The sequence below is a fragment of the Eleutherodactylus coqui genome, chromosome 8 (assembly GCF_035609145.1).
Source record: "Eleutherodactylus coqui strain aEleCoq1 chromosome 8, aEleCoq1.hap1, whole genome shotgun sequence".
Classification (NCBI taxonomy): Eukaryota; Metazoa; Chordata; class Amphibia; order Anura; family Eleutherodactylidae; genus Eleutherodactylus; species Eleutherodactylus coqui.
The window spans coordinates 112,849,305-112,863,923 of NC_089844.1; the positions used below are offsets into that span (position 1 = coordinate 112,849,305).

The window sequence follows — 14,619 nt, forward strand, 5'->3', positions numbered from 1 at the left end:
TGTAGATGCACTGTGCAAACTGTCTAGTCTTTTGTTATGTGTATTGCACAGCTGCAGCAAGTGAAGAATTCATGTCTGAATGTGGCTGGGATATGTCTGGAAAAGTATCAATTATGTCCTGGTGTGTTAGACCCTAGTAGGTTGCAGCTGGTGGTGAATAAAAACAATGTAGACAAGTGGAAAAAGTAACCAATAGGCCGCCTGCAGACGAGCGGGTCGGATCCGGCAGCGAGAATTCTCGCCGCGGGACCCGACCCGAGAGCCTGCAGGGACGAGCGTGTACTCACCCGCGCCTGGCGGCCCCGGCTCTTTCATGTGCGGCCGGGTGAGTGCGTGCCCCGCACAAAAATAGGACATGCCGCGGTTTGTTTGCCGCGCGAGATTTCGCGCGGCCAAACCGCGGCCGTCTGCATAGGAGTGCATATTGTAATGCACTCCTATGCAAACTTTCAGTGGTGGAAATCCCGCGGGAAATCCCGCCGCGGGATTTCCGCCCGTGTGCAGGCGGCCATAAAGACAATTACACTCTTTGTCAAAAAAAACCCAAAAAACAAGCACCTAGAAGGAGTTGTTGTTTTGCTGCAAAACTCGGCATGCAGTTACATCTGAGGCAGATATGCAAATGATTAGAGTTGTGACCTGATTATATGAACCATCTGGCCACCTAAGGCCCTAAAAGTGGTTTAAATTTTGGCCTATAAAAAGGTTCTTGGATGCTACATGTGTGTAGTGGACATCTGTTTCCGCTTGTGTAGAGCTTGTTGACCACTAGATGCCTCTGTGATGCAATTGAAGAGATTTTGCCCAGTTAACAGAGTTTGAGATGGGGTGCATGAAGTTGGATGCTTGTATAGAGAAATTGCCCACAACCTTGGAGGTTCTGACTAGACTGTTAATAGTGTGACCAGTGAATGCATGCGGGCACGCATACAAGGTGGCCGAGCTCAGAACATCTTTGACAGACCACCAATAGAGAGGATCATCTAAGTATCCAGAGATAGGTGGCACCATCATTACAGGCCCCTGTGTCTGTCAGAGCCTTTTCCAAGTGCCTGGCTGAAAGACATTTGTCTGACAGCTTCCATTACATGTACTGATATACATCCACCATCGCCTTCATTTGCAGGGGTGTTGTGAACAATGAAACTAGACTGTTACAGAGTAGGACTGCGTGGTATTATTGTACCTTGACGCCACCGGAAGCTAGGGGTTTGACAGGAGGAAGGAAGGTCCTAACAGGCAGTGGAGATATTTCTGCTGGCTTACGGTGACGGTTGGAGCAGTTTTTATCCTTACTTTATTACCTGTAAATGCTGCCATGTTACCGCTGTAAGATGGCAGCATTTACATGTAATTATGTATGGCTAAGAACATTAACCCTGAGACTAACCCTCAACAGCCGGCAGAAATGTCTGCACTGACTGCAGCGTCTGAACTCAGTAATGGCCGGCATTTCTCCTATTGCTTCCCACCCGTCCGCCAGCACACCGCTTCGTCACTAGGGATGCCTCTGGGCTCTGTCCCGACTGCAGGCAGACAGCATTGTGCCGGCACCCGCATGTGTGCTCTGTTACCCGCGCTCTTCTGCTGACACCTGCCAATGCAAAGGGATTGTGTCGCCAAAGCCCAGTATGTTCGGTTTGGTGTCCCTGTTGGCCAGTGTGGGGTGGCTGCGCGGAAGTGACTTTCAGCTGTGGATGTGCGGTTGCACCGCCGCCGGCCTCTTTATGCCTTTTGTAGCACTCTTCAGTGCCCTTCCAGGACCTGATGCCAGAGAAGCAGTGCAGCCAATCAGGGACAGGGGGCATCACCCCCCTGTCAATCTTGACTCCACCAGGAATCCCTGGTGGCATCGAAATGCAATAATTGTTGTTTTCAGCAGCAAATCCAGGTTTAGTTTGGGCACTGATGATGGCTGTGCTCGTGTCTGGATACTTAATGGTGAGCTCCTCAATCCTGCCTTTGTTGTGGAGTGGTACACGGCCCCTCTTGCTGGTGTGATGGTCTGAGGGGCCATTGCATATGACAGTCGGTCACCCCTAGTAGTGGTATGAGGGACAATGACAGCTCAGCAATATTCTCAGGACATTCTACAACCACATGTGTTCCTCTCACGGCGGCTTCCAGGAGGCATCTTCCAGCAGGATAATGCTCGGCCGCACATAGCAATGGTGTCACAAGAATTCCTTCATAACATTGCCACACTTCCATGGCTTTCTACATTGCCAAATTTATCACCAATAGAACATGTATGGGACCATCTGGGAAGACAACTTCAACAGCCTATGAGTTTGCATGATTTAGAGCCTCAGTTACAGCAAATGTGGACCAATATGCCGCAGGATACCATGTATGCCTCCATGCCTGCCTGTGTTACATCTTGGATCCAAGTTATAGGCAGACCAACAGGGTACTGGAGCCTCCATGTCTACCCATATCACATCTTGTATCCAAGCTAGAGGTGGTACGATAGGGTACTAGAGCCTCCATGCCTGCCTGTATCACATCTTCGAACCATGGCAAACCCGGATGTCACTGTCTGGTGTCCGGTTACCATGACAACCCATCGTCCCTCTACCATTACATGGCTGAGGGCCAATGAGTCCCAAAGGGAGCACCCTCCATCTGTGCGCACTTGCAGCGATCAACATTGATCATGAAATGTAAGGGGTTAACAGCAGGGATCAGTGTTCTCACCAATCACCACTGTTGCAGCTGGAGGCTGGCTGCAGTCAAAAGTGGCTCCCATATGGATGGCGTTGGCTCAGCTTCTGAGTGCACACCATCCATAGGATGTAAGTTTATGTCCTGGAGCAGAAAGGGGTTAATGTCTAGCAAGAAGGTGACCAGATTTTCCCAGGGTCAAAGTGGAACAGAGAGGTGTGGTCAGTGGCGGGGCTTATCATGACGTATGATTTTACCACTGTTTTTATAAAAATGACAGGGTTCTTTAAAGAAAGAAAGGGAAGAATGCCCTGTGTTTTTTTGCTATCTGGAGCACTGGATGGGCCATTTATATATGCTTGTGGCACCGTATAGGCCTACTCTCTAATTCTGGTTATGATTGTATGTGTTAAACTGGCTACCTGTGTATTGTTTCTGGCATGTTGGATGCTGGTTGCCACCTGTCTTGATTCTTGGATTCATGACTTGGATTACGTTTGAACTCTGCCTGCCCTGACATAGGACTGTATTCTGATTTCAAACTGTTTTGCGGTGCTTTGCACCAGTGTTGCCGACTCTAGTGGGTCAGCTACCAACTACACCGGGATTACTCTAAGAGGTAGTGGCCTACTCGCTTTCCCATGGCGAAGTCCAGATCCCTATAAAGGAATTAAAGGGGGAAAACCGATCAACCATCAGGACAATGCCCTTAGGTTTAAACCAAAGTCAAATCAGTTAGTTGGCACAGTGGTTTCACAGTGATTATCTGGAACAGTATACTCGGGCCATGGACCCTGCTACTCCCTTGCATATAAATTGTAAATATATTGTTCCTCCCACCAAGCCATCATCAAATGTAATAAATATTCTATTTTCATTACGATAAACTCTTGTAGCAATCTCCAGGCACACACCAAACCCAGATTCAGCTATAAGATTGTCCAGGGTCCAGTGGCCAGTGCTTGGCATTGTACATTATGACCTTAGGCTTTAGTATGCAGCAGCTCAACTAGGCAAAAACACATTTCAAGAAGCTCGCTAAGCACAGTTCTTAATGTCACTGAGCTCTTCAGTACAACCTATACTACTACCAATGTTTGCTTATAGGGATTGCATCACTGTGTGCTTAATTGTATGCACATGTTAGGATGAAACACCTGAACTCAGTAAATAGGTAAAGTGATTTTGGCTGTATTGTGTATATCAGACCCCACCACTTAAGGTATCCCCGTATGTATCAAGTTACCCTCCCCTTATGTAGACCATGTTAGCTTCTATTAATACTTCAGCAACACACATTTCTCTCTTCTTGGTGGTTTTGTACAATGTAGCATTTTAAAGAACCATGAGCTTTTGGTCCCATCTGCCTCTAATTTGAGAAGTTTTTGGTTTACCATCAAATAATAATAAAGCAACCCTTGTCATAATAGACTGCTTTTGGTTCCTGGTTCACATGGACTGGAATTTCCCAGTTAGTTACTGAGAACTCAATACAGAATAAGTAAGTGTTTGGCAGCAGTTTAAAACATTGCACAAAACAACTTAATATAACTCATATCAATCAGCTATTTGATAGAAAGCACTGGCGCCAGTTTGGAGGATGCATTGTAATCCATACTTTATTAAAATGTCTTTTCTATTACGTGTGAAGTTGTTTCTCTTGATCAAATGCCAAAAAACGTGTCTTTGAGAAATATGAATAATTAAAGGGGTTGTCCCGTGGCAGCAAGTGGGTCTATACACTTCTGTATGGCCATATTAATGCACTTTGTAATGTACATTGTGCATTAATTATGAGCCATACAGAAGTTATAAAAAGTTTTTTACTTACCTGCTCCGTTGCTAGCGTCCTCGTTCCCATGGAGCTGACTAATTTTCGCCCTCCGATGGCCAAATTAGCCACGCTTGCGCAGTCCGGGTCTTCTGCTCTCTTCAACGGAGCCACTCGTGCAGAATGCCGGCTCCGTGTAGCTCCGCCCCGTCACGTGCCGATTCCAGCCAATCAGGAGGCTGGAATCGGCAATGGACCGCACAGAAGAGCTGCGGTCCACGGAGGGAGCAGACCCCGGCGGCCATCTTCAGCAGGTAAGTATGAAGACGCCGGACCGCCGGGATTCAGGCAAGCGCTGAGCGGTTTGTTTTTTTAACCCCTGCATCGGGGTTGTCTCGCGCCGAACGGGGGGGGGGGGTTAAAAAAAAAAAACCCGTTTCGGCGCGGGACAACCCCTTTAAGGACAGGTGATAAATCATCATTACCTTACTAGACTCTGCAAACACCTAGGGTACATTATAGCACTGGCTATGTACTAATTGAATAATGGGGTTCATCCACATCATGATGGAATAATCCACAGATCCTATTCATTTCTGTAGGACTAACTAATACCAGAGTGCACAAGTTTGCATCCAACTAAAAACATATGGTAAAAAAGCCCTTATAGGGATGCAGTCTAATACCATTATACAAAGACCAAATATTACCAATATACAATAACTGAATAATGCCACTATAGGATGACAAAATATTCTCTCCATACCGTGACTGCATAATACCATTCTACCATGACAAAGTATTAACACCATACAATGACTAATATCACATTATCATGGCAGAATAATAGCACCATGCCATTACCAGCATACACTATACAAGTGAATACAGTGCTGATGGGATGCAGTCAAAGGTAGAACAACAACAGTAAAATACAATAATGCAGTTACACGACCCACAGCAAAAGTAATCCAGACATCTGACCCTGCAATTAATTCAGACTCTTAATGTTAGAACCCACTATTAATTTAGCCCTCAGATTCATACATTAAAATTAATTCAAACCTTAGATGTCAGACCCCAAAATTAATTTAGATATCAAACCCTAACAATTAAGACCGAATACTGTAAATTTAATTTAGACCTCAGACTTCAAAATTAAATCAGATCCTGTACAGCAAACTAAACTCAGATCCCAGACATCAGAACCCACAATTAATTCATACACCAAACCAGACCCCAAAATTATTTCTGACCCCAGACCAGATACCTAGATTAATCAGGCCAGATCCCTACAGTAATTCAGACTCTGGACAAGACATCTAAATTAATCAGGCAATAGACCAGACCCCTAGATTAATCTGATCCCAGACTAGTTCACTAAATCAAATCAGACACCAGTCTAGACTCTAAATTAATTCAGACCATCAGACCAATAAATCAATTCAAATCAATAAATCAATTCAGCTGGGCGTGTATTTAAGAACATGCTGGACTCTGCAAACAACTCCTAGAGGAGTCCTTTTACATGTAAATGAAGATGATAAAGTGTTAATGGCCATTAACACTTTATGGAAATAAATAGCTAAATCATTCAATTTTTCAGTCATTTGAAAGATTATCTTTGCTTGTAAAAAGGCCTTTACTCAGTAGGGATCATGTATTCAATGTTTCTGTTGTGAGGCAGTCAGCCACTCAAAAATAAGGCTAAATCACTAACGTAGCTTTTCCTGCTCCTACTATCAGTAGACTCTGGAGTCTTGATTCAGCTCACACCCAACCTCAATCTTACAGACCTTCTGTACTTCACTCCGGAACACCATGCAGAGACACTTACAATGACCACAATTGTGTGCCACAGCCCAATTTCTTTACCACCTATAGGCACCTACCTGCATGCTGAGCCCAATATACTGTGTTCAAAGAGAGATGTCAGGGTCTGAAACATAAAGCAGAATCAAACCGTTACACATCAAATATGAATCCACAGTATCAACATAACAGCAGTGCTTGTACTTACATATCCCTACTAGAGATGAGCGAGTATACTCGCTAAGGCACATTACTCGAGCGAGTAGTGCCTTAACCGAGTATCTCCCTGCTCGTCTCTAAAGATTCGGGGGCCGGCGCGGGTGACAGGTGAGTTGCGGCGGGGAGCAGGGGGGGGGGGAGAGATCTCCCCGCTCTCCCCCGCCGCTCCCCGCCCACCCCTGAATCTTTAGAGACGAGCGGGGAGATACTCGGCTAAGGCACTACTCGCTCGAGTAATGTGCCTTAGCGAGTATACTTGCTCATCTCTAATCCCTACACATCATCCATACAGTTTTACTGTATCCGATTCAGAGTTATTTCTTTTTCATAAAGGTATAACATATCATTTACAGATATATTTGAAGCTTAGTTGTAATTTTACATCTTCTTAATTTACTCACCAATCTGAAGCCACTTTAGCTAGTAATACGTCATATATTGTGAATTACCTTCCAGGACCCACGTGCTGTTATGTGATTACCCCCTTAACAGCACAGGGCATATATTTATTTCATGACTGTGTGGGATTTATATGGAGCTGGATCGCTCATATAAGGCAGGTGCTGACTGTCTCTAATAGTAGAGACAATTCTGACAGCGGCATTTAAATGCCCCAATCGTTGTCTTGGGGTTCCGTATAGCCCCCTCACAATGCAATCGTTGAGTGCCCTTTGGTTGCCATGACAGCTGGTGGCCTTTAGTAGGCCCCAAGGGTTACAGCCACGCCTTCATAGATTACCTGTCAAAATGCAATATAATGTAACACTGTGGTGTATTACATTATACTGCATGAGTATTTAAATGATTGCAAGTTCAAGTTTCCTGTGGGGACTAAAAAAAAAAAAGTAAAAATAAAGTTTTCTTAATTACTGGGAAAAAATAAAGGAAGAAAAAGTTTTTAAAAAATCCTTTTCGCAGATTAAATAATTAAAAAAGCATATTTAGTATCACTGCATCCATTAAAGTCCAATCTATCAAACTAAGGCTGCCTGCAGACGGCTGGGTCGGATCCTGCTGTGAGAATTCTCGCAGCGGGATGCGGACCCATGCCCCTGCAGAGGCCTGCGGCTCATTCGCTCCCAGCATCTCCCGTCTTTGCTATGCACCGGCTGCCAGCCAGCCGGCGCACGCGCAGAGTGGAGCTGACCTGTCACTACTGACATTTCTGTGCGGGCCTCTGCGAGACCCGCACAGAGATAGAATACGCACCGATTTGTTTTCCCCGTGTGTTTTCACGGCTGTGTGCATAGGATTGCGTTTTGCAATGCAATCTATGCAGGCGGGCACGGGCAGAAATTCTGTGGGAAATCTCGCTGCAGAATTTCCGCCCGTGTGCAGGGGGCCTAACACATAATTTATGGTGAAAGATAAACAATGCCAGAATTGCACATTTTTGGTCACGCCATCTCCAAGAGAATTGAATAAAAAGCGATCAGAAAGTCACACAAACTCCAAAATTGGTACAAATAGAAACTACAGGACATCCTGCAAAAATTTAGCCCTTACTCAGCTATATGGATAGAAAAATTAAAAAGTTCTGGCATCAGAAGATAGCGGCAGGAAATAATTAAATTTTTTTTAAAAAGTAGTACAGCAAAGGTAAATATATACATTTGGTATCATCATAATTGTACAGTCCCAAAGAATAAAATGCTATTTTTGCCGCAATGTGTATGCCGTGAAAACAAGACCCCCACCTCCTCTCAAAACATGGCGGAAGTTAGTTTTTTTTCCCCATGTCCCTTCACTAAGAGATTTTTAAAAGGTTTTCAAGTAAATTATGTGGGACATCAAATGGTACCCTAAAAAATACAGCTTGGCCCGCAAAAAATAAACCCTTATGTAACTATGTGAACAGAAAAATAAAAAGAGTTATCATTATTTTAAAGTGAGGAGGAAAATCGAAAGTGAAAAAAAAGTCTGTGTCCTTAAGGGTTTAATAAACAGCCATAAATAAGGCTCATTGTATTTGACCTAACAATTGTTTGGCATATTATGTGCTTAGAAACAAAGTTTCAAAGAAGCGTGCCAAAATGTATAATCCGATTGGTGACATTGAGAAATTTTTCCTATACTGAATTCTCTGCATATATGCAGGGGTTGTTATAGAATATTACATACTCCTTACACAGAGGGTAGGCAGATAAGTTCAGGCAATAAGCACCTGGCATTCATTCTGGAGCAGATATCCCCAAAGATCAACACCTTTCACCATGAATCTCCAATGTCTGATCATCTTGCTCTTGTGCGATTGGAGCTTTTTTACTACAACTATGAGTAAGTATCCTTAAAATATACAGAAACCTTCATTTGGCTTATTTTATTTATGTAAATTGAACTTCAATTGGTTGATATACTGCAATGTATTTAGTGACCCTCCGGGCCCGAACAAACAAGGGTGGCCACACCGCTTATCTGACTACCTGATGCACACTGTGTCTAGGACACAGCATGCTGATATGATTTTCAGCACAAGTAAGTCAAAGCCTGTGTAATGTCTTAGACTACCAATGCATACTAATATACAGTGTTCATCAAGTAGTCAGAGATGTGGTGAAGCCATCTTTGCTTCTCCAGGACTGGAGGGTCGCTTTAATGCCGTATTATGTGGCCCTATACTGGGAGGGTGTCGGAAAATACTACAAGCAGGCTGAGACCTAGACCATGTCTGTAGAGCTATTTAGAGCTTCACACTATCAGAATATTTCTATTATTGGATAATATGATTTCCCTTTTCTCAGATTGGGAGAAAATTGGGAGGTTTTGACTTTTGCTGCACTAGAAGCCAACTTCAAATTGAGGTTCCTTGGGCCCATCACAGTAAATTATATACCCTGTAAATGTCCACATAGTACATATATGAGTGTTTCCCAAACCCCGGTTCTCACCCCACCAACAAGTCAGGTTTTCACAATTTCCATAGTATTGCACAGGTGATGTCATTACTGTTAGCACTTCAGGAATTGCTACAGGTGTTCTCCCTAAAATATTCTAAAAGATGTGACGTGTTGGGGGCCTGAGGAACCAGAATTTAGAAAACACTGGTCGAACAGTTACTTGTATTGTATATTATAAAATATAGATATTAGTTGCAAGTATTTGGCTCCAAAGTCAGGGTCAAATGATATAATGTGGAGCTTCGGGGCTCTGTTGAAATAGAGGCTCATTACTATTTCAGGGTCTGGGTCCACCAGAGGATCCTTCACTTCCTTCAAGGCCGATGATGTATACATTATTGCCGCCGTGACATTTTGGGCACAAATAATCGAAGCAATAGGAAGATTAAACACAGTTGCTATCGTCACATCAGTAAAAGTCTGAACCATTATATTGATCATTTGTCCCAGGTGGTGAATGCCATAAAAAAAATTACATAAAGCCAGACTTGTGTTTTTTGAGCACCCAACCTCTAAAAAAGCAAATTGAATAAAAAGTGATCAAAAAAAAAAAAATCACATGTACCTCACAATGTTATCAATAAAAACTGCAACTGGTCTGGCAAATAATAAGCCCTCACAAAGCCCCAATGACAAAAAATGTAAAAAGTTATGGGTGTAAAAATATGACAACAGAAAGCCAATTTTTTTTCAAACTTTATTTTTTAAAAGTAGTAACTTTGTTATCTCCGTAATCATACTAACACGCTAACAAGTCATTTTAACCGCACCATGAATTTAATAAAAATGAATGGTTACAATGGCTATATTTATGGTGCCTAATACTTGTATGACTGTATAAGTTACACTCATAACTTATGCTGATTAAAAGTGAGTTTTAGAATGTTGAGAGCCCAAAATATTTGGTTCTAAAAGGAAATTACTTACTATAAGTAGACACTGAGGCCAATTTCACAAGCTTAGTCTAACACATTTGTAATACAGATCCGTAATACAGACATATTACGTCATCTGAAAAAAAAAAAAGAACGCCAGAAATGCACTTTTTCAGTTACCCTCTCTTCCAGAAAAAACGCAATAAAAAGCGATCAAAAAGTCTTATGTATTCCGAATTGATACTATCGGAAACTACAGGGCATCCCGCAAAAAATGACCCCTTGCTGAACTACGTCGATGGAAAAATAAAAAGGTATTGTGCGCAAAATGACGGCAGAAAATAATTTAAAAAAATTAAATGTCTTTGAAAAAAAAAAAGAGTAGTACGGTAAAAAAAAACTATACAAGTTTGGCATCGTAGTAATCGTACTGACTCATAGAATAAAGTTATCATGTCGTTTTTGTTGCAGTTTGTGCGCCATAGAAACAAGACGCACTGAAAGATGACGGAATGTCGTTTTTTTTTATTTTACTTCACTTACAATTTTTTTAAAGTTTTTCAGTACATTATATGGTACAGTAAATAGCACTATTTAAAAATACAAGTCATCCCGCAAAAAACAAGCCCTCAGGGCTCAGTCACACGGGCGTTTATTGCCGCGATTTGCGCATGCGCATGCGTCCGGCGATTTTTTAAAACCATTGCTTTGCAATGGTATCGGACACATGAGCGCTTTTTATGCGCTCGTCCGATAAATTAGAGAACAGAAATCGCAGATCGCACCTATCTGCGATCTGCGATTCCTGTTCTCTTCTCTATATGCACTCAATGGGCCGGCGGCAGCAGCGCCGACCCCATTGAGAACATATAGAAGACAAATCATTCTTCTCTGCCACAGCTGTGGCAGAGAAGAACGATGTTTGCCCATTGAATTCAATGGAGCGGCAATACAGCCGCTCCATTGAAAGCAATGGGCTGCCGGCGTGCGCGGGGTTAATAGTCGGGAAGGGGTTAAATATATAACCCCTTCCCTGCAATGCATCCTGAAAAGTGAAAAAATTAAAAAAAAGGATGTATTCACCTGCTCCCGGCAGCCTGAGATCCCAGCGGCCGTCCTGCAGTGGGTGTGAGGGGGGTGTGACTCAGGCTTGCCTTTGATTGGCTCAGCCTGAGCCAATCAGAGGCTGATCTCAGTCACACCCATTCATGAATTCATGAATGGGTGTGACTGAGACTTGCCTCTGATTGGCTCAGCGCTGAGCCAATCAGGGGCAAGCCTGAGTCACACCCCCCTCACACCCACTGCAGGACGGCCGCAGGGATCTCCGGCTGCCAGGAGCAGGTAAGTACATACATTTTTTTTATTTTTTCACTTTTCAGGATGCATTGCAGGGAAGGGGTTATATATTTAACCCCTTCCCGACAATTCATCCCACACTCACCCGCAGCGCTTGCATTCAATGGAGGCGGCTGTATTGCCGGCTCCATTGAATGCAATGCGCTGGACAGCTCCTGAGCCAATCAGGGGCAAGCCTGAGTCACACCCCCTTCACACCCACTGCAGGACGGCCGCAGGGATCTCCGGCTGCCAGGAGCAGGTAAGTACATACATTTTTTTTATTTTTTCACTTTTCAGGATGCATTGCAGGGAAGGGGTTATATATTTAACCCCTTCCCGACAATTCATCCCACACTCACCCGCAGCGCTTGCATTCAATGGAGGCGGCTGTATTGCCGGCTCCATTGAATGCAATGCGCTGGACAGCTCCGGCCCGTTTCTAATGAAACGCGGCTAGGAGCAGATTTTCGGGCGATTTTTCGGCGCCGGTCACGCGATTTGCGCATGCGCATCCGTCATGCGATGCGCAAATCGCATGAAAAAACGCCCGTGTGACTAAGGCCTCATACAGTGACGTCGATGGATAAATAAAGGAGTTCCAATTTTTTTTGAAGGGTGGAGGAAAAAATGAAAATGAAAAAAGAAAAAGGGGCCGCGTCATTAAGGGGTTAATCTATAGTTGCTCAATAAGTAATAAAAATAAATGCAAATTCAGAGGCAAAAATGGACAAAAATAGGTCCTGCTGCTTTTTAAAAAATAACCATAAACAATATAGCTCCTTATAATGGTCCACAAATACCCAAGGCCGTTTTTAGACGAGTTCTCTATTATGGCCCATGTTTCGGGGACTGTAATATGGAACTAATGCAAATCTAAGTAGCTATTCACATGGCTGTATTGTTCACGGCTGTTTTTTTTTTAAAACACAACATGACCTGTTTTTTTTTGGGGGGGGGGGGGGCTACGTTTGGTTTTCTATTGGTCAAGTACGGATCAGTATTTGCCCAGTAGAACACCAAATATACAGAGACAAAAACATATCAAATACTGATGACATACGGTTAAAATATCATCTGTAACACGTCTGTAATACGGACCCGTATTATGGAGATAATTAAATACGCTCGTCTGAAACCGACCTGAGGCTGCTGTCACACGGCTGTGACGCACAAATCTCGCACAAATATGGGGTTATATATATGCAATATAGTGCAGGAAAAAAATCACAGCATGTCCTATCTTTAAGCATTTTCTTGGAACACCTTACTAATTGTTTTCAATGGGGCTGGTAAAAAAATTGTATGGCGTGCGAGGTGCATGCAAGTGTGATGCAAGGTTTCCCATTGAAAACAATGGCAAGCACTTGAAGATCCTCTGGCGTGGCTGAAAGCTGCGCTAGAGGATCGTTACTTCCTTGAAATGATGGGAGGCGTTTTTGACACAGATGCCTCGCGTGTGCAGAAAAATCACACATTCCCATGCTTGCCCATTTGAAATTAGGCAAAAGCTAATTCTGGAACATTATATCTAGTTGACAACGATATTTGTTGATATTACGTGTGATTTAAATGTACGTTTTTTTTTCGCAGGTCAAACCATTGTTAATAAGGATTGTGAATCCACAACAGGTATTGACATATACATAAAGTAATATATGACATATGGCAGCTATGATGTTGGGTTTAACTTTTAATCAGTTTATTGAAAGTCTGAGAATTTCCACATTTCAGTTAATTTAAAAAAATGGGTTACGACTGTTGGTAGCTTAATGGGATGCTTTTGTAAAGTTTATATTTCCCTGTCCTGTATGAAGAATAAATAAGGTATCATTGATTAGAGATCGACGTGTTGATGCTGGTTACCTCCTGATGATCGGTCATCAATAGTGTTTCACTGGAAACCCCCTTTAAGAAGGATTACCTATTTTATGCTTCTTTCTTTTTTTCCATCACAGAATCCTCTTCTCTCACATATGTGGTGGATGTAAGTGCTTCTATGGGCGATGATTTAGCTGAGTTAAAAAAGGTGAATGATTGGCTTCTCGACAGAGTTTCAGAACGTTTTACATGTGGCGTCCGTAAATATACCATGGTGCAGTTCAATGATCCAGGTAATATACCTTAAAGATGAGTTCACACATTGGAATTGCTGTGGAATTACGGCTGCTGAATGCAAACTAAAACTGTGCAGTACAATGTAAGTGAATGGGGTTTTTAACAAACTCCAATTACTTACAGCGGAAAAAAACTGCAACGGAAAATAGTCATGTGGTGCAATTTCAAGTTGTGGAAATGCTGTGGATTGTCATAGAATATAATGAGTAAATTCTGCAATGAAAATCCACACCAAAATCCACATAGTTCAAATTTTCTTCATAGTGTTTGCTTATTCACTAACTATTATACTTTGGCTATTTGCATACTATACAGTAGAGGCTCAGGCGCAACTGACATCAGACAGCACATGTATACTAGTCGGGGGACTGTGCAGATCCCGTGTATATTGAACACTGACTTGCATGAGCATGTTTTATTTCTGATCCATGGAATGGCTAGAAATATGACATGCCATGAGTTTTTCATGTGAACCATTGGTCTATGTGAAAAAAAAAATCTCCAAGTGTCTTAGGCTATAATGGGGCCAGGTAGTATCCATGGAATTACACAGACAGCACATGGATCCAAAATACACTAGTGTGCTGTAGGCCTAAGGGCTCCTTCACATGGGCGTATTTTTCATTAGTAATTTGTGAGCCAAAGCCAAGAGTGGTTGCAAAATACAGAAGAAATGCAAATCTTTCTATTATACTTTCTCTGTACATTCTACTTCTGGTTTTATGAAAATTACACCCGTGTGAAGGAGCCCTTAGTCTTGTGGTTTACTACATTAAAATGAAGGCCTGTGAGATAAATACTGTATACCCTAATGAAGAGTAAACATACCATAGCCATATAATGCTACTTATGTTTGACATAATTTGTAAAATAACTGATATGTATGGACATGCGTTACAGGGCTCACATAGTATCTCCTTTCAAG

The 14,619-nt window shown here is 42.7% G+C and overlaps 1 protein-coding gene across 1 annotated transcript in view; it reads left to right on the forward strand.

Annotated features, from left to right (window-relative positions):
- Positions 1-8,599: 8,599 nt before the first annotated feature.
- LOC136576706 (uromodulin-like) overlaps positions 8,600-14,619 on the forward strand; it is a 54,589-nt gene continuing 48,569 nt past the window's right edge. The window contains exons 1-3 of the mRNA XM_066576239.1: positions 8,600-8,743; positions 13,170-13,208; positions 13,535-13,690. Of these exons, the coding sequence (XP_066432336.1) occupies positions 8,680-8,743; positions 13,170-13,208; positions 13,535-13,690 (259 nt within the window). The 5' untranslated portion in view covers positions 8,600-8,679. The remainder of the gene's footprint in view (positions 8,744-13,169; positions 13,209-13,534; positions 13,691-14,619) is intronic.